This window comes from Hippocampus comes, unplaced genomic scaffold, assembly GCF_001891065.2.
Source record: "Hippocampus comes isolate QL1 unplaced genomic scaffold, H_comes_QL1_v1.1 scaffold53, whole genome shotgun sequence".
Lineage (NCBI taxonomy): Eukaryota > Metazoa > Chordata > Actinopteri > Syngnathiformes > Syngnathidae > Hippocampus > Hippocampus comes.
Window position 1 is genome coordinate 169,587 of NW_017805707.1, and position 23,736 is coordinate 193,322.

Genomic DNA, 23,736 nt, shown 5'->3' on the forward strand with positions numbered 1-23,736 from the left:
TCTGACTGCATGCGGCGTATCGTCAACGCAACTGGCAAGAGCAGCGCAACCGCTGGAAGTGAATTCAACGGAATTCCGGTGGTTCTTCATTGCCGATCGAAACGAGGCCGAACGGCAAGTCGTCATCCACTGATAGTTGGCATTCCTTGACAAACGCGCATTTTGTCGCCTGAGTGTGCTGGAACAAGCGGATGAGCAAATTCAAAAAGACAAGACGACTTCTTACATTTTTCGTGTGCAAAGATGACAAACGTCTGCCCCAATTTATGACAACGAGTTTATTTCATGAGGTCTGACAGTGACGATGATGGGATTTAAGGATTGCCAAAATCTGCACAGCTGGGCTTTTTTGTCCCCACTAAGAATGATTTTAAATAAGGCCGCCAGAGTGAATAACTGCCATACACTTGTAAACTCATTAAAAACAAGAGAATCGACTCCAGTGCGGGATGAAAACTCTGCATTCACAATATTTGATCACCTCCACAAGATATGGGCTAAACACATTATTTTAGCAGGTGTCTCCTCGTGTGCACCCCTGGCGATAAGAGCGCGAAGCAGGTAACTGTCAAAAAAGACCCTCAAGCTTGTGGCTCAAATAACGAAAAAATATGAAAAAGCCTAAAAGTGCAACTCTGATTTAAATAAACACCAGATCAAATATTATTTACAGGTCTAGCGGTTAAAAATGAACACTTCCAAAGTGCATGAGGGTTTTAGCTCCCCTCCCCGTTTGGTGTTCGAAACAAGCAATCACAATGATGTCATGTGCAATATTGTCACGATTCAAATGGATTATGGAGGCCTTCTTTTTTTCATTACACGTCAAAAAGAATTGAGCCTGCACCTTCCGGCCACACACGTCTAATCCTAATTTGTAAACATGGATGGTCAATCCGCGCTCGTGCCTATGTTAAAATCATTTTTCAAGTTATGAAGGAATCGAAACAATTCATTGCCAAACTACCTACACGCCAACTAAATGTACTGTACAACTTTGTTTTTGTTTTTTTTTTGACTCCTCAACAAACTCTTGGGGTCATCTTACCTTAGCGGACCAGTTAGAGTTTGGAGGTGAAAGGGGGACCATCGTACATGTCCGCCTTGAGCTTGGCCCACTCGCCCAGTCTCTGGATGCAGCTTTTCTCCCGAGTCAGCACGCCGGCCGCCTTGCGCAGCTTGGCGTCGTTGCGCTCCAGGTAGCGCTCGCCCTCGTCCATGAGGAAGTTCAGCTTGTCCACGCGGCTCTCGTTCAGCGGCACGTCCTCGCTCATGTGAGGGTTGAAGCGGAAGTAGGTGTCCGGAGGCAGGAGGGCGTCCAGCATGGTGTGCACTTCTGAAGAATGAATGGACGGGGAAGCGTGGATTTTACTCGAAAAGGCAAACTTTATTGAGCTAAGACGTTATTTCTGTGACCACACTGTTTTTTTTTCCCCTCCGCTTCATTACCAAAGGAGTACCAACAATTTTGTCCACGTGTGTAATGACTCAGAGTGAAATCCGGGCCACGTTAGTTGAATACAAAACAAGATTTGGGCCGTGGTACCTTCTGTATCTGTGGCGCTACTGATGACGTTGGTGAGCTTGGCTTTGAGGCTGGTGTAGGTGGTGCCGTTCTTTCCCGCCACCTCGTGGCGCCCGGTACCCAGAGAGAGCACGCACTGCAGCGGCGTATTCGGCCAGAGGCATTTACACTCGTGGATGGCCAATGCCGTGGGGTTGTTGATCAGGAGGCCTCCATCCTCGAAGAAGAGGAAGAGTTTAGATCATTAGGAACCTTCGGTCGGACAGAAATGTCAACTCTGACAGAATGTCCCATGCTGGCGAATATCGCCCTTTGTGTTGAAAAGTAGAGTAGGAGTGCGAGAGTGGTGGGCGGTTGCGGCTGCTTAAATCATCAATGAAATGCTACTCGGTTCCGTGTGGAATGCGGCGCACTACAGTCGCGCGCTCGCAATCGTTCTTCTGACATGACCGCCTACTTGGGGGGGGCGGTTAAAACACTTGCAGTGAATTTTCAAGATTTTTATCTTTCGCTTAGACATCTTGAAATTTCAGAGTACAAAATAATAAAAATAATAAGCCTTAGGGTGGTTCTAACACTTTGAATTGTCATGTCAGTCGCCATCCAAACTGCTTTGCCACAAGCGCCTGAGCTCTTTGCCATACCTGATGGAGATCTTTCCCAAGGACGTATTCCTGGAAGTAGCCTGGCGCTGCAGAAGACGCTCTGATGGCTTGCCACATTTTGTATTTGCAGTCTCCAAGGTAGTGTGACCTCACTCCTGGCATGAGCCGGTAGTTCCTGAACACAAAGGCCTTCAGAGGCAGGCCCCTGTTCACCAAGGTGCTTACCGCTGACACCTGGTGGACAAATAGAACACTGAGAGAATATATATAAATATAGATATTTTTTTTTTATATCAGGAAAATTAATACTTTGTCGCCATCTTGTGCAATCCTGGTGGTGGTGTTAGTTTCAATACACAGCTGTTCCACTAGTGTGCCCAAATTGTCTTACTTACTTTGGGACAGTTTGGATCTCTGGCACTTTCTATCATGCAGCCCTCACCCATACGTTCCCTAAAGAAAAGAAAATTATTTCGGACAAGATGGCTCGGAATTTGAGCAAAATTAAAGATTCTTAAGAACAAACTTGAGGATGTTTTCCCAAATTTCACTGTCGTAGAAAGCGTGGCTCCAGCCCATCTTGACGGCCCCGACGATGACGTTCTGCTTGAAGACGTCCGAGCCCAATTTCCTGTACATCTGCTCGCATTCTTCGAGAGGGATCTGAAAAATCCCCAGCATGAAAGCCAGGATAGCACCTAAAAGCAAACAACGAGAAGCCGATTGAGGCAAGATGATATTTTACGATGCATGTCGGGATGATGACAGAATACCCGTGCTGACTCCACAGATATAGTCGAAAAGCTGGTGGACTCGTTTTCCCGTCAGGTTCTCCAGTTTGAGGAGGGTCTGCAGAGCCAGTAGTCCTCTGTGTGCAAAAAGCAACAAATGAATTACTGAGAAGAGTTGGGGGAGGATTCCATTTTATACCTTGTCCCCCCTCCATCTATGGCCAGGACTCGGATTCCTCTGCCTTTCACCGGATTCGTATAGCCGACCAGAGCCAGTGACTCTCTCACAGCAGCCTGGAAACGGAGGTCTGTGGCCTGACGCAAACGCAGCAAGCATGGTATAGCTTTCGCCTGTAAAATCAACACACACAGTTTGGAATTGAAGCAAAAAAACTAAACAGCAGACAACTTTTTGTGCTACGCTCGGTTGCTCTGAATCCCGCTCTGCCCATTGCCATGCGGTGTACCGCAGAGTTCAATTTTGGGGCCCCAGCTGGTTTAATGTGCGCTGAAAACACTTTCAAAACGATTCCTGCTCACCTTGATGGCCACGCCACGCGTCTCGGGGAACTCCAGCAGGTGACAGCTGAGTTCCTCCACACGACTGGTGAGGAGCTGGATGTCGTTAACTCTCTGTAAGCCTTTCACAAGCACTCTGGTTCTGTTGTCGACACTCACCCTGGCTATTATCTGCAAAGCAATACACAATGCATGATAAGTTTGCACGAAAAGCCCTTCAAAGAATTGCATTATCTTGATTACCTTCTCCCTTTGAGCCAAAAGTTGCTGCTGCTTGGCTTCATCGGCCTTCTGATCTTCACTCTCCACGTCCTCCACAGAAGCCTCCACTACACTGGCAGCTGCGAGCTTGTCTTTCTCAACACTTTTGACATCCCCTCGGAATTTGGGCACCAGCGGAGCGATGTAATTCCCCACAAAAGCTTGAACACTTGGACGAGGGTAAGACAGATAGTGGGTGAAGCCTTTTTTGGGGGAGCTGGGTAAAACCGCAACGGATGGAGCTGTGCTTTCTGTTGCGGTGGAGTCAAATGGAAGTTTAGCTTCTGGGTGACTGAGGTCTTCAGATGGAGGTGGGGCAGGAGCTGCATCGATGGTCTTGGACGCTGCCGCTGGAGCCAAAACTGGGAAATGGTCGGCACTTCTGGGAGGAAAAGGCTCACTGTATTGCTGGCGCTTGCCTTCTCCTTCCTCCCCGTGCGTGTCCATGCCAAAGTAACTGTTGATGTGCTGGGCTAAGGTCTTGTATGTCTCGTCCATGTTGGTTGTATGGAAGAGCTGCGCTGTATGCTTTAAGGACGAGACGGGGGGAGACACCTCAAAAGCGGCACTGGAACCCTTGGCAGCGACAAAGGGGTTTTCTGCAACTTGCGCTTCTTTCTTGTCATCTTCTGCTACACATTTCTCACCGCCTGCATCTCCTACGGTGACTTCGGGTGGCAGCGAGACATCCGGGTCCTTCGTTGTGACCAAAACCTTTTCAGCATGGGCGCCGTTCACCACAGCGTTGCCTGGCTTGAGACGGGAGAATTTGGAGATGAGCTCGGTGCTTCCTACTGCCTTGGTGACGCTGTCCAGTGTGGTCCTGATCCGCGACATGCGTCTGCTAGCTCACTGAGATCAAGAGTGGAGAGGACAGGGGTTAAAAATTCCCATCCAGCAAAATACAGCCCAAAAATTGAAACTCTGCAGTACTTAGTAATAGAAATTCTTGTTGTAATACAAGAAATGCCAATAGGGGGCTCTGCCACGTTTGTAATTATCTTGGTAGTCATGGAAACAGGCCAAGCAAACGAAAGCCGTCGGTTGCTTTCTTTGACGACAGACTAAACCTGTCAATATGGATGATCAGCGTACTCCATCTCGCCTTAATTTACCCGCCGAGTCGAGTGAACTTGTAAAAATCCTGCGCGAGAGGGAGCGTGGCCCACCCGAAGACCACATCAAGTGGGTCGCAGCCCAAGACTTTACCGTGGAAGTTGGCAAAGAGCAGATTGCCGAGTATATTCGGACATGGGAGCTGAAACCCCTCTGGATTTACAGTCTGGACTGCCTCTGCTCGACAGAAGACGAACATCAAACCTACTACCATTACCGGGCTCGCTTCAGCAGTCCGAACGCGCAGAGGCCCATTCAGGGGACGGCGAGCGTCTATTTCGCCGTTCAAGTATCGAAAGTTGGACCACAAACTGAGCCTGTCGATGTCCACTTTGTGGTGGAGTCTCATAGGTTGGTACACACGCCGGGCAGGACCCGCTTCACTGACAAATGGCTCGTTGACATTATTGAGACGAAGGCTGCGCTAAGAGAAGCGATTAAATTTTGACAATACTGAATGTCGGTTTTGGAACCAGAAAAAAAACACAAGAGTGTCATCATGTCAACTCTGGACACTGAATGGAAACGCACAGTTAAACTGTCAAAAGACGGTTAAACCGCATTGGCAAACGGTTCCAAAATTACACACACAAGAGAGCAAAAACTTGGCAATTACCTGATAGAATAACAAACGAAAATCATTCATTCGGTGCCGCACTGCTAGCACCGTTAGCGCTTGAACTCGAAAACAGGAAAAGGACAGGAAATTACGTAAAAGACGGAGCTTCCTTTGTTCCAAAAATAACGAAATTATTTAAAAAATAGTGTGCGTATGTGCGGGGCAGCATGAATTTAAATCGCATTCACAAAAGAAAAAAATATTTGCATGTTCGGATATGGTTTATGCTACAGCGTAATATTTGCACAAAACATATAGATTCGATAGACATAAAAACATTCGAATATAAATGTGGTTTAACCGACACGATATTCATTTCAAGCTGTTGTTCTTCTTTGTTTTCTTATTGTTTTGATGACATATTTCTGTGTAATCTCGCAATGCGCATCGCTAGACTAATGGAAGAAGCCGAAAGAACAGATACGTAACAACAGGTTGATTTACCTTAATGATAGAATCAACCTAATGTTCAGACCGAAACGTCACGTGCTGACCCTTTAAAAAAAAACTAAATCATTATGTCATCGACAACGAGTATATTAAAACTTTTAATACTTTTCCACCATGCAAATGAGTCATTCGCCGTTGTTGTTGAGTGACTTAAAAAAATAAAAACATGCTTTGGGTGGCTGCCAAAGACTTCACAGTGGAAGTTGGCAAAGAGCAGATTATGCAGTTTATCCAAACATGGCAACTGAATCCAAGATGGATATACAGCCTGGACTTTCTCTACTGGACCGAAGAGGAGGACCTGACGTCGTACCATTACCTGGCGAACTTCAGCACCCCGTCACCGCAGATGCCCATCCCCACTGCTGCTGGCGTTTACTTCGTGATGGACGTTTCCAGAGTTGGACCGCAAACGGAGCCTATCGATGTGCACTATGTCGTGGAGTCCAACAGGCTAAAGCACACACCTGGGGAGACTGAATTCACAGAAAAGTGGCTGTTGGACATTATAGAAAGCAAGATTGCGTTGAGTCAAGCAATGCGCAACTTGTGTTGATGAATCCAGTTGTTCATAGCAATCGAATTAGTCACAGAAAGTTATAACCTCTCTGAAAACCAATGATGGTAAAACTCATGAACAGCATCTGTGCAAAGGTACCTAATCAAGTGTCTGCGTAGTGTACAAATCCTCTCAACTCTGCTGACTGAGCTCCAGTGTATTGTCATCGTTTCCCAAAACATACGCGACCGACTTTCATTATTATTCAAACAAATGTTGCAATTCAAGTCTGATTGAAGAACCAAAAGTTTTAGAAAATAACCAGTTTTATACTGAAATTCATACAGTTTAATGTCTAATTCAACTATCGAATGAAAGCAAAACGCAGATTAACAATCCAAGTTACAGTATAAATCTTGGAATATATAATACCGACCGCCTGTAAAATGACACGTCTATTCTGTAAAACGAAACCGGAAGTACTCGAAAACATACTCCTGATTAATTTAGCTTGAAGCTACGTGGACATCTTCCACCAATCAGAAGGCTTTGAGTTAATACGTCTGCGAAATGGTCCAATAGCGTTTCGACTCGTGGTGTTCGGCCTCTGGAATGCATTTCGTCAACAAACGTTAGCTTGCGGTTTCGTATCAGCTGGAGCTGTCAGCTTTCGGCAGCGTTCCCGGCCTCTTCGGTGACCCAGGTAATCAACATTTAATCATATTGATTCTGTTTGTTAACTACAGTTTAAAGAGCTTGATGTGGGATTTCGGAAAGTGAGACGTCCTTTTCATTTAAAAGGGCGAGTTGTCATTTTCTTGTGCCTGTCAAAGGTTTCGATTCGGTGACGTTTTAAAAGTACCTCGAAACAGTCGGCCGTGACTCTTCTTGATTAGTGCTTTATTAGGCACACCGTTTGCACGCTTTCTAAATGTAAAGTATAACGTGCTATTAACAAAGTTGTCAACGTCCGCAAAAGGTGCCCAACAAAAAGGAGCCCCAAGGCAGTCATGGCCACGGTGCAGTGCATGTTGCTGCTCGCCTTTCACATCTTGCTCATCTCCGAGTTCATATTGGCCAAGAAGGACTACTACGACATCCTAGGGGTGCCCAGAGATGCCTCGGAGCGCCAGATCAAGAAGGCCTTCCATAAGCTGGCTCTCAAGTACCACCCGGACCGAAACAAGGGCTCGGATGCCGAGGCCAGGTTCAGAGATATAGCTGAGGGTAAGTAACTCTTTGCATTCCGAGGAGCAGGAATGTTGTAGTCCCTCTGAAAAATTGTGCGTCACAATTCGGCAAAATTCACAACGGCTCTCATACACTGATAAAAGATTGACTTGATTGTTTGATTTAACAGAGACGCGGATAATCCTGTACAAGCTATTGAAAAGTAAAATTCCCCTTTGCCTTACCTCAGCATACGAGACGTTATCGGACGACAAGAGACGTCGGGAGTACGACCAGTTCGGCCATGGCGCGGGGCCGCACGGTGGCAGCGGAGGAGCAAGTGGCAACTTCAACTTCCGGCAGCACTACCGGTCGTTCAACGTTGACGACATCTTCAAGGACTTTGACTTTTTCGGCGGGCACCAACACTTCCACTCCCATCATCAAGCCCACAAGAAGAGGTTCTTCCACCAGGCAGCTGGAAACCAAAAGCGAGGGCCCTTCGGAGGAAGAGAGGGAGAAGGCGGACTGTTTGATGACATGTTTGAGGACTTGGAGAAGATGTTCTCCTTTAACGCGCACACTACCAGAAGTGACAGCAGATTCCAGCACTCAGCCAAGCAGCACTGCAGGACAGTGACGCAGAGGAGGGGCAACATGGTGACCACCTTCACCGACTGCTCCTGAGTGGGGAAACAGACACACAAGGCTCTGCCGGATTTAGTTTGGAAATTGAATGCTAATTTATAGCGTGGCTTTTGGTGAGATTTACATTCAAGGAACAAAGTTGGTTTCCAGTCACTTCCAATTAGGTCAGCTTCTTTACTTGCTCAGGAATCGACATAAGCTCGTGGATTCTTTGCTTCAACAAGCTGCACTGGGGTGTTATTCTTTGTGAACAAGCCGGGACTGAATAAGACACACATTTGAATTAAAAAAAAAAAAAACAAGCACTATTATATTTTGCTGGAGATGTTTTTCGATATTTTCTTGTTAAAAACAAAAACCTCAAGTTGATCATGTGCAATACTCAGCACTTTTTGCTCTTCATGTTCCCTGTTTTGCATAGACAGTGCTGTTTCAATAATCATTGTCTAAATGTCTGCACTTTGTGTGTGTGTGTGTGTGTGTGTGTGTGAATTGATTGGACAATGTTTGAACACGGAATAAAAAAGTTGCAATAGGACATGTTACTCTTCATCTGTGTGCGCAATTATTTATTTTTTTGGACAGTAAACTTGCAAGTAAGTGGCACTACAACACAAACGTCCCTAACGTCAACAACCGCTGACCACACGTGGCACCCTGTTGTTAATGAAGGACTAAAATAATGATAGAATAAATAATTATAATAAAAGTTCAAATAAATTTGGAATTCATAGCTCTAGGGTGGGAGAAGGGTGCTTAACCCTTGAATGGGAAAGCGTTCAACAAATCTGCAGTTTTGCATTAGTTTCGCTAGAGGGCGCTATGTACATTTAAAAATCGCTTTTCTCATTCAGCCAATCATCGCGCGGCAACAAACGTGATCCCGTTCCCGACCCCTTGTCCAATCAGCGGCCTTGACGGAGGAGCACCCTTCTGTTGACTCGGGAAGGTGACTCCTCGGCCTGATTTTGGTTTATTTGTCATTTTAAACCGCATATGCTGGAAAATAGCTATTATTTACAGTCATGTCTTCTTTTGGGAGGATGTTGGGCGTCCTCCGGGGTGGAACTCGGCTTATTAGACGTGGTCCACAAAGGATAATGACGAGAAAGTGAGTACGTCTCTAGCCTCTGATGCTAGCATGCTAACGAGTCGTTCCCAACAATGGAGTTGTTGACGGGCTCACCTGTGTGTGTGTGTTGATATTGTAGGGCAGGCGGCGGGCCTCACATCGAGCCGCAGTACAGGCAATTTCCTCAACTCACCAGGAACCAGAAGTTCCAGTCGGAGTTGATCAGCGGTGCCATGTGGTTCTGGATCCTCTGGCACTTGTGGCACGACCCGGATGCGGTCCTGGTAAACGAGAAAAGCATCATCACATTGGTGCAATCTCCTCCTGTGGCCCCAGGGACTGTGACGAGTGTGTTGTTCTGCTTCAGGGTCATTTTCCTTGGCCTGATGCTTCAGAGTGGACAGATGAGGAGCTTGGAATTCCAGCGGACGACGAAGAATAAGGTGATTTTGCACCTATTCAAAATTTGTGTTAATATTCATTGCGCTTACCTTGTTGTTCTTTGCAGTTCATCCAGAGTGACACCACCTCACAACTGTTCCCCAGAAGTTGTCATTGTACATACAATAAATCTTCTAACATTCTGTCATGCGTCATCAATAATGAGCCTTTCCACTTAGTTTTGCTCGTTTTATTTACACGCAATTGTTTGAAATGCAGAAACAGTGTGTCAGCTTGCCAGTGTTTGAATCTCATTTGTTGTTCAGAACGTAAGCAATTGGGGACCCATCACACTTTGAACACAAATGCCAAAAGTGAAGGGAAAGAAAAAAAAGGGACTGCGGCGGATTTAACAAACCTACAGGAAGGAAAGCGACAGCGGCGGCTACGTGAACAATTACAAGCATGTGTGCTGAAAGTCACTCGCGGGTTGTGTGCACGTCAACCTGAGCAGAGCTTAAAGCTACTTGTTTTGGGATGACTCAATAACACTGAGCAATGCGTTTTGAAAGAATCAACAGCAGGGAAACGAAAACAAACATGAAAACGTGAGAGCATCCGCATTTGTGAGGTGGCTGGTGCTTTTGATTCTGTTCATGGCATCATTCCCTGAGTCAACAACTGTGAAAATCAGCACTATTTTAAGCTCCTCACAACCTCTCGGCACCACAGTGGCTCAGAATACTAAGTGGCACGAGTGGATTGATGATTAAAAACAGACCCGTTCTAGTCGCACATGGCCCAGGACAACAAAAAAAAAACCCACACTGGCTACGGGGAGAATAAGAATTGATAATTAGTAAATCAGCTGCTACACAACAAGATGACGAGCACAACAACGCAAACACACCACATTTACAGAAAAACAAAGATTAAGAACCTCCAAAATATAATAAAATTGTATCTCTTCATTAATAAATACATCCCCAAAAAATCAGACAAAAGGAGAAATAAATTAAGCAGAATATCCATGAGCTTTTTCTTTGTGAAAGATTCCTATTCAAACCAACAAGGGGCAGCGATAAGCTTGTATCAAAAGCAAGGAAGAAGTGGAAAGGGGAAAAAAGCTGCCGCCCTTAAGAGTTTTTTTTTTTATTGCTGGTGAGACTTACAAAGCATGAGCACCATTTGTGAAATCTGCCACCCCGAAAAAAAAAAATGAAATAATCACAACCTGGCGTCAAAAGTTGTTTGGTAAACCTCATTGTCCTCATCCTCCATTTTAATGCCCGCAGTCGCTCCCTTCCTCCTCAGTTTCCTTTCGTTAGTGTGCTTGTCGTGAAGTGGTGCATGACCCTTTGTCGTATGTCCTCTTCACTTCGTCTCACTTGTAAAAAGCACAAAAGTGTCCAAATAGCTCATAAAAAAAAGTGTCTTTTTTTTTTTGTTTTGTTTTTTCCTTAGACAAAAACACGACTGTGTCTGTTGATTTTCAAAATCTTGCCGAGTCTCTGCTTGGCGGTGGCCATGCCTTTTTTGGGACGTTTGCCTGAAAACAAAGAAGAATGAAAACAAAGAACATCTATGCGTACATGTATCAGATGAATTGTTTGTCACACCTTTTGTGGCTTGATTGCTGACGGGCGGGGGGTTGGAGGCGTGCCTCTTGGAGGGGTGCAGGGGCGGCGACATGTTGGGGTCACAGTACTGGTAATGGTGCTCTGGGCTGGGCAGGCCCTGATTGTCCCAGGCCTCTCTGCTGTTGCCTTGGCTGTCCATGGGGCTGGCGACTCCCTGCTGGTGGGGCGCCGGGCCCCGCTGCCCCGCCGGGCCGGAGGACCACCACGGTTCCTGGGGCGAGGCTGCCTTCTCCGGCTTGGCGGGGCACAGCAGGCCAGCCATGGACAACATCCCCTGAATGGCTTCTTCCGTGCTGGGTGAGGTAGGACGTTCTCTGAGGGGGCAGCCAGAAAACAGTGTCATTTACCTGCAGTGCCACCTAAATATGGTCGTCCGTCCTGTGAGGGCTAATTACCGTTTGAGTGGTTTCTGGCGAGATTGGTCCAGCTCGATGGTGTGTCCTTTTTGCCTTTGCTCCTCTTCCTCAGAGTCCTCGTCGGAAGAGGACGACAGCGGCGACACTTTGAGCTACAGACACAGAAATTTACTGACCATTCGCTCTTTAGTCCTTTTCGAGCAAAAGGAATTAGCTGGCAAATGTCCTTCTATGACCACCATACTTTCTGACCCAATTAGATATGTCCATACCTGCGTGGGGGCATCGCTGTCCGAATCTACATCCGATGCACACGTGTCTCCCGACACTTCTTCCCTGAGTTCGGTTTTCACTCTCTCCACATCTGCTATGCAGAAAAAAAAAGTGTCAAGACACAAAATGATTGACATAAATCAGTATCATTGTAGCTCACCAATAATTTTGTGGGCGTCGGCGTGTAGCCCCCGATTGATCCGGTCTGACTTGATGTCGGTGCTTTTGTTGGCGCCGGCGGTGACGTGCCTCTCGGACTCCGTTTTGACCGGGAAAGCCGCGGGCCGCCTCATATCCCTGATAGGTGAATAGCAATCGAGATCATGACCAAGAAATGGAATAAAAGGTGCTACTCATCTTTTAAAACCATAACAATAACTAATCAAGTCCAACATATTTACCTCTAATGGAGGAAAGCATATGAAAGTATTCTGACCGTATGATCCTGCCGTTGACCAGCATGAGTCTGAGGTGGTTCTCCTCCAAGGATTCTGCGGCAGCGGCGGCCGAGGCCGTCGACGCCTTGTTGAGCTTCCCCCGCACCTTGGCGCAGAACGCCGGATCCTGCCAACAGCAGATAACAGGTCAGAGCCGCCCAAAGGCATCGTGGGACAAGAAAGACCAAATTCCCTCACCTCCTCCAGGGGGCCCACCTCCAGCCTCCTCAGCACCTCCCTGGTGTGTCTCTCCAGGATGTCCAGGTTGGACGACGTCCGGGGCGTCTGCCGCTGCTGTTGCTGCTCCCGCAGGCGGCGGGCGGCCCGCCTCGCTTGCCGCGCTTGGCACAGACGCTCCAGGGTGGCACGAGTGGACGGGCACCCGTTGGATCCTCCGCCGCCCCCGCAGATGCTTCCCTGAGATTTGAGCGGCTTGACGCCAACGCCCCCTCCTCCGTTACTCGGTTCCTCCTGTGGAGCAAGACGTACTTCTGAGTTAAGCCACAATAATATTGGCCACTCTTTGCAGAGGATAAAGAATATGCCTGATGGCATTGTTATAGTCTTGTCTTGAACCTGACCTCCAGGTGTCGTATTTCCTTGGTGAGCTCTTTGATGAGATGATTTGGCCTGATGTTGTCGGGGACCTCGCTGTTGGGCTGAGTCACCTGGACAAGACGTCAAGGCAAGAAATGCTGAAAAAAAGTTGTGTGTGGGCTACGGAGGAACACGGTGGCGAGAACTAACCTCTCTCTTCAACCATGTCTTGAGTGCACAGATTAAAGCCTTCACGCCCTCCGTGAGATACGTCGGAGGTGGACAGGTGTCTTCTCGGAGTTCTGATGGTGGACCACAATAAAAATTGCTTTCACTGTTTCAACTGCTTTTGCGAAATCAAATATCATTTTTACAAATCGCCAAATTCACCTTTGAGAGTTTCCAGAAGATTCTTGCCCACATACCAACAGATGGCCTCAAAGTAAGGGAACTTGAAGAGGTCCGGCGTTTTCAGACGGCGCTCCATTTCGTAACACCTGACCAACAAAGCAAATCGTCACTCAGTCATCACGAATCAAAGCCACTGTTAAAAAGTGGCGCGTTCTTACCTGAGCTGCATGCCAATGTTGAGGTTGTGCAGGAAGTTGCCGCCGAACGCCATGCAATCCTGAGAGGTGAGGACAGCGTGGATCCAGCCTGCAGGGGGCGCCGCAGCATTAGGATGACAACTACGATGTGAACCAGTGCCAGCCTGCTCAGGGCATTATCTAATCCAAACAATCCGCACTCTGTACAACTATTATCTTCACGCACACGCAAATGGAGATAAACAGCTTTTCCTTGAACAACTCTACGTGAGAGAAAGCAGATTTGAGTGGGGGGTTGGGTGTGTGGGTGTGACAGCCTGACCCGCTGACCTTCCGCTCCCACTTAATTCCAACCTCGGACAATTTAGCAGTTGGCGCCACTGACACTTTGATTGACACCTTTGGCCAAATACGAATACTTGGTTGCTCTCTACTTCCATAAATTTCTCATGTATCTGAAGCCTACTTAATAAAACAATTTTTTTACTTCCTACATTGGAAAAGTGACATCTACTCCTTTCTGTGTCAAAATAGGTTTGCTCATTTTTGTAACGTTCGCGGATGACGATGACATAACATTAAAAAAAAAAAAAAAAAAGTATCAATTCTTCTGAAGTACAAGTAGAGTTTCCAAACATTTGTACCTGTTGGGATGAGCAGCGTGGTTCCCTGAGGCACCACGCACTTGTAACACTTGTCCACTTTGTCCCCGAAAAAGACCTCGCTCTGATTGGGCGAGGAGCTCCAGGCCTCGTAGAGCGCCAGGTTGGCAGGCGTGGGCCTGATCAGGTAGAAGACCTTCTCGCCCTGACGGAGACCACAACACCACAACGTTCATTTCCTCTTCTCGAGCGGGCCGACGTGTCCAAATACGTCCCTGTGTCCCACTCACCCAGAGGACGTGGTACCACACGGAGGTGCCGCCAAAGTCGATGTGGAAGTCGGTGTAGCTGTCCTTGACGCCCATCAGGCAGTACTTCTGCACGAAGGGCTTGGGGAAGAACGAGTCGTCCGGCCAGTAGTTCTCCACCCAGGACATCTTTTGAGCAACGTCGGGCACCTCCACCAGCTTGGACATCCTCCAGAGAGACAAAAACATTTGAATTGGCACGACTGAGCAACGACGATCCGTTTGGGAAGCGGAACTCACTTGGTGTCGGAGAACTCCAGGCTGATGAGGTTGAGCACTTTGGGGCGATGTGGGCCGGTGAAATACTTGATGAACTGGCTGAGTTTCATCTTGGTGTCGGCTTGCCGCGCGACGTCGATCACGTCGATCACTTTGTCGCCGCCTGCGGTCAATGCAAGGCATTACGCCGTCATTGAGAGGCAGACTAGACGCTACGAAGACACTGATTTGCCTCCAAGGTATGACAGACTCTCCAGTGTGACCATCAAACATGTCCAGCGAGTCCCAAAGGAAGGAGCGGGAGGAACGACATGCACGGAGCGGCATGTGGCGGCCATCTTTTTACACTGCCGAGGCTAAACAAACGCTAGCAAAAGATGGAGGCTAACATCTGTGATGCTACAAATCACACCAGGGCGACACATAGGGTTCTGCAGCTGCTTCTTCAACTTTCCCTGAGAACACACACCTTTTAATGCCCTGCCAGACAGACAGACCCACGCTCGCGCGCACACACATACACACACACAAACACAGACACACAAATACGCACACGTGCAGCCCAGCTGGCCTGCATCTGATGACAGACAGCAGCTGGAATGCCAAAAAGACAAGTGTCAGACAAGCGCCTCACTGGAAAGTTCTTCGAAGACTTAGTCTACATCTACACAGATCTTTCAAAACATAATAAATTCGAGGCTATAGTGTAATGTTTCACCCGCAATAAGTGAAATTTACACACGTTGAGAAATACAGTGAGAGTAACAGCAATCGATGACATGAAAATATTGTAAAAACAGTAACAGTGTCGTGGTCACTTTGTGTTTTTTTTTCCAAACTAATAAACTTCTCACAATATACACCATTTTAAACTAAACCTAAGGCTGTCATTTTCTGTAGGTGTAAAAAGCAGGATTTCAGAATTATTGTTGTTGTTGTTCTTTCAAATTTCAAAGACAACCTGCGAAATAGCGAGACCATAAACCTGGAAGTCACAATAGAGGCGGTTTCGTGGATGGGCAAGTTGTGGGACATGAGTGCTTCAAGATATGTAACGCGACACCCGGGTGTCTGCCGCTAACACCTGTGCTTCGCGTTCCCAAGTCAGTGGAGTGTGGGGGGGTTTACAAGCAGTAATGTGAACTTAATGATCCACACCACACAACAGGGCAGGGCAAGCTAACACACTTGGAAGAGGAGTCAGCAAGCTGCAGGCGAAAACAGAGGCCGCACATCTAATCAGCTACGGGCCCGGAAATGCGTTACCGACACGCAGGTGGCCACTTAGCCACTTAGCCGGCCGGCCGTGATTTTCTTCCCGTAACCGCAAAGGCTATTCGACAGCATCTTACCCACGTACTGCTCCACGTCTCTCACGCCGAAGGTGGGCGGGGGCAGCTTGAGGCCCAGGCCTTCCATCTCGGTGACGGCGATGGGGTGGCGGAAGCCCGAGCGCTCCAGGTACTTGGGCGTCACCTGCACGCCGCGCATGCGCATCACCACCTCCTCGCAGCTGCCAGCGGTGCAGCGACACAGACAAAGGCAAATGTCAACATTTGGACAATTTGTTTTTTTTTTTAACACCCTCAACTTGGAGTTGAAAGCTTTCGGGTTTCATTTCAAATTTCCGATATCATCTATTGGGCCGTGCTAGCTGCGACAAGGTTGTTTTCTTTCACAATCAGTCATTTACAGCAATGTGAATGAAGCCTGCGACTGGACGCGTACCTGGAGAAGGTCCTGCTCTGCAGCTCCTTGACAAACACGGGGGTGCCGGCTTGCACGGGCTTGGCTCCATCGTCGGGCTCCGTGTAATCGTGGCGGTGCCAGTTGTTTCGCCTTTTCACTGGGAAGCCCCCGAACCCAAAGAGACGTTGAAGCCAAGATACTTTTTTTTTTTGAATAACGACGACAAGCGGCATCACTCACTCAGGGAGGGTCCGTGTAGGACGTCACAGTTCGGACAGTGGTAAACGTCAATATCAACAGCATGGTGCTCCTCCACGTGGACACAACTGCAAACAAAACAGAATTAATTCACAAATATGAGAGAGGACATATGAGTTCCCTCATCAATAGGAAGCATCGAATGTGTTTCCAGGACTCTTTTTTTTTTTTTGCAGCCGGATTACACCGGGAGGCAAGATGTCCCCACTTGACCTAAAATGGCTTCCATCTTACGAGTTCAAAATAGCTGCTTGCTCCCGCTTGCCTCCCTTCGCCGAGTGATTCGGCCTCCAGGCATTTTGTGATCAACACAAAATAAGATTAAGAGCGCGGCAGTCACTCTGTGCCAGTATGAGCTGGTCCGAGCTGCGTGGTGGCGCAAGATGGGAGGAAGGCTGTGCCTGCTATCAGCTTTGATCTACTTGCGGGAAAGTGTAAAAAGAAAATCCAAAGTGCGGGGAGGGCCATTAAGTGCTCAGGAAGCGCAGGGCTACTGTGAATTCTTGACATTTGCCATGCACGCGGGCATGAAGACGTGTCCTGAAATGACTCGCGCGTCAGCGTGCGCTGAGGATGGGCGTGTTTGGAGGCCAGATGTGCCGGCTCCTCCCCGCCCACCCGAGCGAGCGAGCGCGTGACTTGGAAAGACACGTTAGCGGCGCTTGGCTGCAGGATCAGGCTCATGTTTCCACCATGTGCTCATGCGCATCACCACCTCCTCGCAGCTGCCAGCGGTGCAGCGACACAGACAAAGGCAAATGTCAACATTTGGACAATTTGTTTTTTTTTTTAACACCCTCAACTTGGAGTTGAAAGCTTTCGGGTTTCATTTCAAATTTCCGATATCATCTATTGGGCCGTGCTAGCTGCGACAAGGTTGTTTTCTTTCACAATCAGTCATTTACAGCAATGTGAATGAAGCCTGCGACTGGACGCGTACCTGGAGAAGGTCCTGCTCTGCAGCTCCTTGACAAACACGGGGGTGCCGGCTTGCACGGGCTTGGCTCCATCGTCGGGCTCCGTGTAATCGTGGCGGTGCCAGTTGTTTCGCCTTTTCACTGGGAAGCCCCCGAACCCAAAGAGACGTTGAAGCCAAGATACTTTTTTTTTTTGAATAACGACGACAAGCGGCATCACTCACTCAGGGAGGGTCCGTGTAGGACGTCACAGTTCGGACAGTGGTAAACGTCAATATCAACAGCATGGTGCTCCTCCACGTGGACACAACTGCAAACAAAACAGAATTAATTCACAAATATGAGAGAGGACATATGAGTTCCCTCATCAATAGGAAGCATCGAATGTGTTTCCAGGACTCTTTTTTTTTTTTGCAGCCGGATTACACCGGGAGGCAAGATGTCCCCACTTGACCTAAAATGGCTTCCATCTTACGAGTTCAAAATAGCTGCTTGCTCCCGCTTGCCTCCCTTCGCCGAGTGATTCGGCCTCCAGGCATTTTGTGATCAACACAAAATAAGATTAAGAGCGCGGCAGTCACTCTGTGCCAGTATGAGCTGGTCCGAGCTGCGTGGTGGCGCAAGATGGGAGGAAGGCTGTGCCTGCTATCAGCTTTGATCTACTTGCGGGAAAGTGTAAAAAGAAAATCCAAAGTGCGGGGAGGGCCATTAAGTGCTCAGGAAGCGCAGGGCTACTGTGAATTCTTGACATTTGCCATGCACGCGGGCATGAAGACGTGTCCTGAAATGACTCGCGCGTCAGCGTGCGCTGAGGATGGGCGTGTTTGGAGGCCAGATGTGCCGGCTCCTCCCCGCCCACCCGAGCGAGCGAGCGCGTGACTTGGAAAGACACGTTAGCGGCGCTTGGCTGCAGCATCAGGCTCATGTTTCCACCATGTGCTCGCTTGCAGGAAAGCATGACTCCCTCTCACACAAGACGCACTGTGAGTGCGCCAAGCGAGCGACCTCGACTGACTTTTCCGCCATGGCGGGAAAAAGGAAGAGGATGCCTTCTGAGCGCCACCCACACCGGGAGAGAAAATTGGGCTCGGGAAGTGAGGGGGCGCAAGCATTTCCTGCCTCCCACGAGACGATGACGACGTGTTGCATCGCCCGTCATCTAACAGGACACATGACAACATTAAATGACTGTGTTACAAGGTTACAAAATCCGTATTGTAATGTAACTATGATATATATCTAAATATTATTTAAAAAGACAAATATGCGCATCAACAAATCATTTAAGTGCCGTCTGGACCAAATATAAATTGGATAAAAATGTATTTTGGAATCCACACTGTGGTATCTATGCCCCGCCCCCCAAAACTATGGATCTGTTTCAATGATCAAACGAATCAGATGAACGTGTTTCGTGATTGTTGTGCTTCGGCGGAGGTCTGCCTAAGCGAGCGGCGTGGTAAACGTCAATATCAACAGCATGGTGCTCCTCCACGTGGACACAACTGCAAACAAAACAGAATTAATTCACAAATATGAGAGAGGACATATGAGTTCCCTCATCAATAGGAAGCATCGAATGTGTTTCCAGGACTCTTTTTTTTTTTTTGCAGCCGGATTACACCGGGAGGCAAGATGTCCCCACTTGACCTAAAATGGCTTCCATCTTACGAGTTCAAAATAGCTGCTTGCTCCCGCTTGCCTCCCTTCGCCGAGTGATTCGGCCTCCAGGCATTTTGTGATCAACACAAAATAAGATTAAGAGCGCGGCAGTCACTCTGTGCCAGTATGAGCTGGTCCGAGCTGCGTGGTGGCGCAAGATGGGAGGAAGGCTGTGCCTGCTATCAGCTTTGATCTACTTGCGGGAAAGTGTAAAAAGAAAATCCAAAGTGCGGGGAGGGCCATTAAGTGCTCAGGAAGCGCAGGGCTACTGTGAATTCTTGACATTTGCCATGCACGCGGGCATGAAGACGTGTCCTGAAATGACTCGCGCGTCAGCGTGCGCTGAGGATGGGCGTGTTTGGAGGCCAGATGTGCCGGCTCCTCCCCGCCCACCCGAGCGAGCGAGCGCGTGACTTGGAAAGACACGTTCGCGGCGCTTGGCTGCAGCATCAGGCTCATGTTTCCACCATGTGCTCGCTTGCAGGAAAGCATGACTCCCTCTCACACAACACGCACTGTGAGTGCGCCAGCGAGCGACCTCGACTGACTTTTCCGCCACGGCGGGAAAAAGGAAGAGGATGCCTTCTGAGCGCCACCCACACCGGGAGAGAAAATTGGGCTCGGGAAGTGAGGGGGCGCAAGCATTTCCTGCCTCCCACGAGACGATGACGACGTGTTGCATCGCCCGTCATGGGCGGCGTCATCTAACAGGACACATGACAACATTAAATGACTGTGTTACAAGGTTACAAAATCCGTATTGTAATGGAACTATGATATATATATCTAAATATTATTTAAAAAGACAAATATGCGCATCAACAAATCATTTAAGTGCCGTCTGGACCAAATATAAATTGGATAAAAATGTATTTTGCAATCCACACTGTGGTATCTATGCCCCGCCCCCAAAACTATGGATCTGTTTCAATGATCAAACGAATCAGATGAACGTGTTTCGTGATTGTTGTGCTTCGGCGGAGGTCTGCCTAAGCGAGCGGAGATGAGCGCTCGGCTTGGACTGCATCCACTTCCCGTCATCAGGGGCCCTCCTCCTTCCTGTGTGGCGTATTCATTAGCCGGCGCTGTGAGAAGGCTTCATTGTCCGCGGCGGCGCACAAAAGGCCGGAGGCGGGCACGGCTATTATTTTAAGCTCGAAACAAGCATGCCGCACGGGGGAGGCGCTTACGCCCACATTAGGGGGACCCGGACGAGGTTCACTGGGCTGGCTTCATCTGACCCCCAGGCGCGGGCTCGTGCGGTCTCCCGCCCCCGTTAATGAATGTAAACACAGCTTTTTAACAGCAGCTACCTGGACGATCCCCAGTGGCTCAACATCCGCTTATTTAGCGTCAACACCAAAAATCTTTGCCGTGCAGGCCATCCATCTTCCTTTGGTGCGGCCTTTTTGAATAGGACAGCAAAGTGGAAAAAGCACGTCGATGACCATCACCAAGGTATCACGTCCATGTAAGCCAATGCTATATAGCCACAGCTTTTTAGATTGTAAACATGCCGGCAAGTGGTCCAGAATAGATGCAGCTGCTGGTGCACTTTCAATCGCTTAAACAAAGGGGAAGAAAAACGCGTCAGAAAAAACACCTTCATACACTAGCTGATGATGGCATCAACTCACATCGTCACTCAACGCGCACAAGTGCCAGACAACTCTGCACTCGGTTGTTGACACCCACGTCATTCACCAGCTTTCAAAGCTAAAAACACTCCACTCACAAATACTACAGTAGAACTTGAGGACGGCGACCCCACATGGATAAAAACCATAGCTGCACCTCGCCTGCGTATTATCTTATCTAATAACGCACTATTACTTTTTTAAAAATCTGATTTGTTATGCTCCAACTGTGTGCACTCTTCACAGATTGGGGAAAAAAAAGTCCCGCCTGCGTAGCAGTCTCGAAACACAAGCGGTTTTCAGATGGGAGACGGGAGAGTATCCCACATTTCTTTTGGGTTTCTTCCTCAGGGGAAAAGGCTTCAAATGTCAAATTTTGCTGCTTCTGTCCAGGTCGGATGCTCCTTTTGTCGTGTTGGCACGCCCTCGCAGATTCTGCGGCCTCGATTTCTTTTGGCAGCGCACTTCATGCCATTACACAATCACTTCCGTCATTTCAAAGAAAGTGCTTTGTTGTTTTCCCAAAGTGTTGCTATGGTGATGCGCGCCCTCCCCCAGCCCCCACCAAAACACAGCAAGCCAGTGGGCACAATATCAGATCCTGACGACGACATGTGATGCAATTTTTTGGGCCACACAGCCACAGTAAGTGACCTCGACGGTGAGGACAAGCTTTACAGGCTTGCGCCACTGAACTTGGATCAGTGACACACATACGCGATAAAGTTGTGTAACAATGACTCACGGGCAGCACTGATAACATCACTAGCACTGTTTAACATGACGCGTGGAAGCAGAAGTTGCTGAGAAATGGCTGGCAAAAGGCTGTCTAAAACACCGGTTATTGCTAAATCATGTCATAAAGGGGAATCGGAGATGTCAAATTTTAGCTTGAGCATGATTGGTGATTTTTGGCATTCATGTAACTTGCCTCACGAACATCCAAACTTTGTGATTTATAATTTTTTTTGAGCTTCAAATACACGGCGGCTCGATTGGACAAACGGTCCAAAACGCAAATGCAAAATGAAAACACTTGCAAGGAGCACGGAGGAAACTCTACAAAAACGCAAATTTACTTCACTGTATGAGTGACTTTCGACTGAATTAAACTTTTACCAGCTTACTTTTTTATATTTTGCATTTTAACATGAATATTTGTGGTTTTATTCATTAAAAGCACGAGGACGAACAAAGTATTGCTACGTCGCACTGTTGTCAGTATTCACACAAATGTAACAAGTTCCCCAAATATGCTGACTTGAGGGGGGGTCTTCTCATAAGCAGTTCCAAATTCGGCCTCTAGGGGCCCCCTCGGCCATGTGCCTCAAAAAGGGATTTAAATTTCTCAAGCTGTCAATCAAAAGCGCCACCATAATAACAAGGTCCTTGTTCTCGAATGTCGCCTTTCAAGTCAAAGGGGGGACTCGAAACGCAACGTCACGAGGACGATAGTTCCCAAAAACGTGTCACATTTTTTGTTCAAAACAAGAATACGATGGAGCCACGTTTAACAATGGAGGAAGTTGTTCGAGGAGCGTGCCGATGTAAATGCATTTAAAAGTACGCCGACATCACCTCGAATATCCCGATTCAGACGGCGAAGCGTTTACATAAAATAAACAGAAAAAAAGAGAACAAGAATAGATCGTTTTTTAAACCAAACACGTCGCGTTGACTGACAACACATAGACAACACATAAGACGACCCACGAATTGGGAGAATAAAACTACTTGCGTCAAACCTCTCCTTTGTCTTTCACATTAACTAAAGGCGGAATTTTAGACACGACATAATGTCGTTTCGCGTGTAGCCCAATCCGACAGCAAACAATGCGGTTTCAAGGAAAAACGAGCCCACTTTGTAAGATCAACTCGCGTCAATAGACCATTTAAAGCCCCCGAAAGCTAAGCTAACTTAGCTACCGGTCCGACACTTAAGAGAACCGTCGCCTTTCCCGAACAAACTCGGGGTGTGTGTCCCCTCAAAAGGGAGCTGGGTCGAGGGAGGACACCTTAGCCCACATACCTGCCGTGGAACCAGTCCTTGCAGATGTCGCACTCGATCATAAACCGGCTCACGTCGTAGGGCTGCCGGCAGACACAGTACAGCGGGGTGGCCGCCATCTTGCTACTGTCCCCAAACAACGCAGGAATGATCGCGGGGCGGAGAGTCAAATCCGCTCGGCGGAAATTGCCGAAGTGCAGCCGAGAGAACCCGAAGCTTTGCCGGAGGAAGCAACCCTGTTGTCACGACATAAAGAGATCTTTTTAACTTTTTCCATCAGAGGAACGACGAAATGATGTCGACATGACCACATCCGTGTATTAAAGTGCACTTTACAACATAATAGTGATTGACTGATAGCTTGAACATTATTTTGAACAAGCAGTACATATATAATACAAAAGATAATACAAAATAAAGCAATTTAAACGCAAATGTAGAAAGTGTACAATACTAATGTGTATTTCACACGGGAGGGAATCAAGAATGCAGGTATCACATTCCGTCAACTGTACTATCACCAAGCCCCTTATTCTAAATTTTTAGACAACAAAGATATTCTGACATTATACATGATATGCAACCGTTTCGACAACTTGGCGCAATGAAAAAGAAATCCTGACGTGTGTCAAATAGAGGTAATGGGTTTGCTTTATTACAAGCAGCAGACAAGCACGAAAGAGACAATCAACCTCCCCGCCCACCTCTCGTTACGTCACCATGGAGCGTGGCTGACATGCCCGAAGTGCTTGTGCGGTGAATAGCTATTTTTTTTTTTTGGGGCGGGGGGCACCGCCGACCACCCTCAGGCCCTCAGCCTGATCGCTCCCATACCCGCCACCACGCCCATCCGTGCAAATCTGCACGCAGGCCTTGTATCCCCTTTAAAAGCATCCCAAAATAAAATGTACTCGTTAAATAAATGCCATGCAAACATGAGACTGGTTATTTCGTTTCATCACTGAGTCTCATTTTATATGTCCAGCTTGTGTCCCAAAAAGCTTTTAAGATACAAAGGGGTATTGGGAGTGTATTTCATTCACTGCCGT

At 47.8% G+C, this 23,736-nt stretch overlaps 4 protein-coding genes across 11 annotated transcripts; 2 read left to right on the forward strand and 2 right to left on the reverse strand.

Moving 5' to 3' along the window:
* Positions 1-277: 277 nt before the first annotated feature.
* On the reverse strand, positions 278-6,546 carry pnpla8 (patatin-like phospholipase domain containing 8). Of its 4 annotated transcripts, none has more exons than XM_019882970.1 (11): positions 6,485-6,546; positions 6,146-6,293; positions 3,624-4,493; positions 3,402-3,551; positions 3,061-3,212; positions 2,904-2,998; positions 2,657-2,828; positions 2,526-2,583; positions 2,170-2,364; positions 1,547-1,742; positions 278-1,336 (listed from the first exon to the last, which is right to left on the reverse strand). In XM_019882970.1, exons 3-11 carry the CDS (start codon positions 4,476-4,478, stop codon positions 1,062-1,064), a joined length of 2,148 nt encoding a protein of 715 aa, XP_019738529.1. In that variant the 5' UTR covers positions 4,479-4,493; positions 6,146-6,293; positions 6,485-6,546; the 3' UTR covers positions 278-1,061. The 4 variants fall into 4 exon arrangements, with proteins under 4 accessions (XP_019738529.1, XP_019738530.1, XP_019738528.1 ...); XM_019882971.1 differs by adding an exon at positions 5,821-5,871 and having other exon boundaries at positions 6,146-6,500; XM_019882969.1 differs by having other exon boundaries at positions 6,146-6,500.
* Positions 6,547-6,929: 383 nt separating this feature from the next.
* LOC109523666 (dnaJ homolog subfamily B member 9) lies at positions 6,930-8,688 on the forward strand. Of its 2 annotated transcripts, none has more exons than XM_019882975.1 (3): positions 6,930-7,028; positions 7,305-7,552; positions 7,746-8,688. In XM_019882975.1, exons 2-3 carry the CDS (start codon positions 7,336-7,338, stop codon positions 8,180-8,182), a joined length of 654 nt encoding a protein of 217 aa, XP_019738534.1. In that variant the 5' UTR covers positions 6,930-7,028; positions 7,305-7,335; the 3' UTR covers positions 8,183-8,688. The 2 variants fall into 2 exon arrangements, with proteins under 2 accessions (XP_019738534.1, XP_019738536.1); XM_019882977.1 differs by having other exon boundaries at positions 6,945-7,028; positions 7,286-7,552.
* Positions 8,689-9,016: 328 nt separating this feature from the next.
* ndufb2 (NADH:ubiquinone oxidoreductase subunit B2) lies at positions 9,017-9,799 on the forward strand. Of its 2 annotated transcripts, XM_019882980.1 has the most exons (5): positions 9,017-9,092; positions 9,167-9,254; positions 9,355-9,499; positions 9,583-9,658; positions 9,724-9,799. In XM_019882980.1, exons 2-4 carry the CDS (start codon positions 9,169-9,171, stop codon positions 9,655-9,657), a joined length of 306 nt encoding a protein of 101 aa, XP_019738539.1. In that variant the 5' UTR covers positions 9,017-9,092; positions 9,167-9,168; the 3' UTR covers position 9,658; positions 9,724-9,799. The 2 variants fall into 2 exon arrangements, with proteins under 2 accessions (XP_019738539.1, XP_019738538.1); XM_019882979.1 differs by having other exon boundaries at positions 9,042-9,254.
* Positions 9,800-9,831: 32 nt separating this feature from the next.
* LOC109523662 (lysine-specific demethylase 7B) lies at positions 9,832-22,892 on the reverse strand. Of its 3 annotated transcripts, none has more exons than XM_019882967.1 (18): positions 22,709-22,892; positions 17,605-17,690; positions 17,404-17,521; positions 15,869-16,029; positions 14,538-14,679; positions 14,280-14,466; positions 14,032-14,194; positions 13,409-13,496; positions 13,230-13,336; positions 13,050-13,141; positions 12,884-12,970; positions 12,501-12,773; positions 12,302-12,429; positions 12,026-12,162; positions 11,865-11,959; positions 11,632-11,744; positions 11,216-11,550; positions 9,832-11,145 (listed from the first exon to the last, which is right to left on the reverse strand). In XM_019882967.1, the coding sequence occupies exons 1-18, from the start codon at positions 22,804-22,806 to the stop codon at positions 11,057-11,059; spliced, it is 2,499 nt and encodes an 832-aa protein (XP_019738526.1). In that variant the 5' UTR covers positions 22,807-22,892; the 3' UTR covers positions 9,832-11,056. The 3 variants fall into 3 exon arrangements, with proteins under 3 accessions (XP_019738526.1, XP_019738524.1, XP_019738525.1); XM_019882965.1 differs by having other exon boundaries at positions 11,865-11,956; positions 22,709-22,874; XM_019882966.1 differs by lacking the exons at positions 17,404-17,521; positions 17,605-17,690; positions 22,709-22,892 and adding exons at positions 16,245-16,362; positions 16,446-17,100.
* Positions 22,893-23,736: the final 844 nt, after the last annotated feature.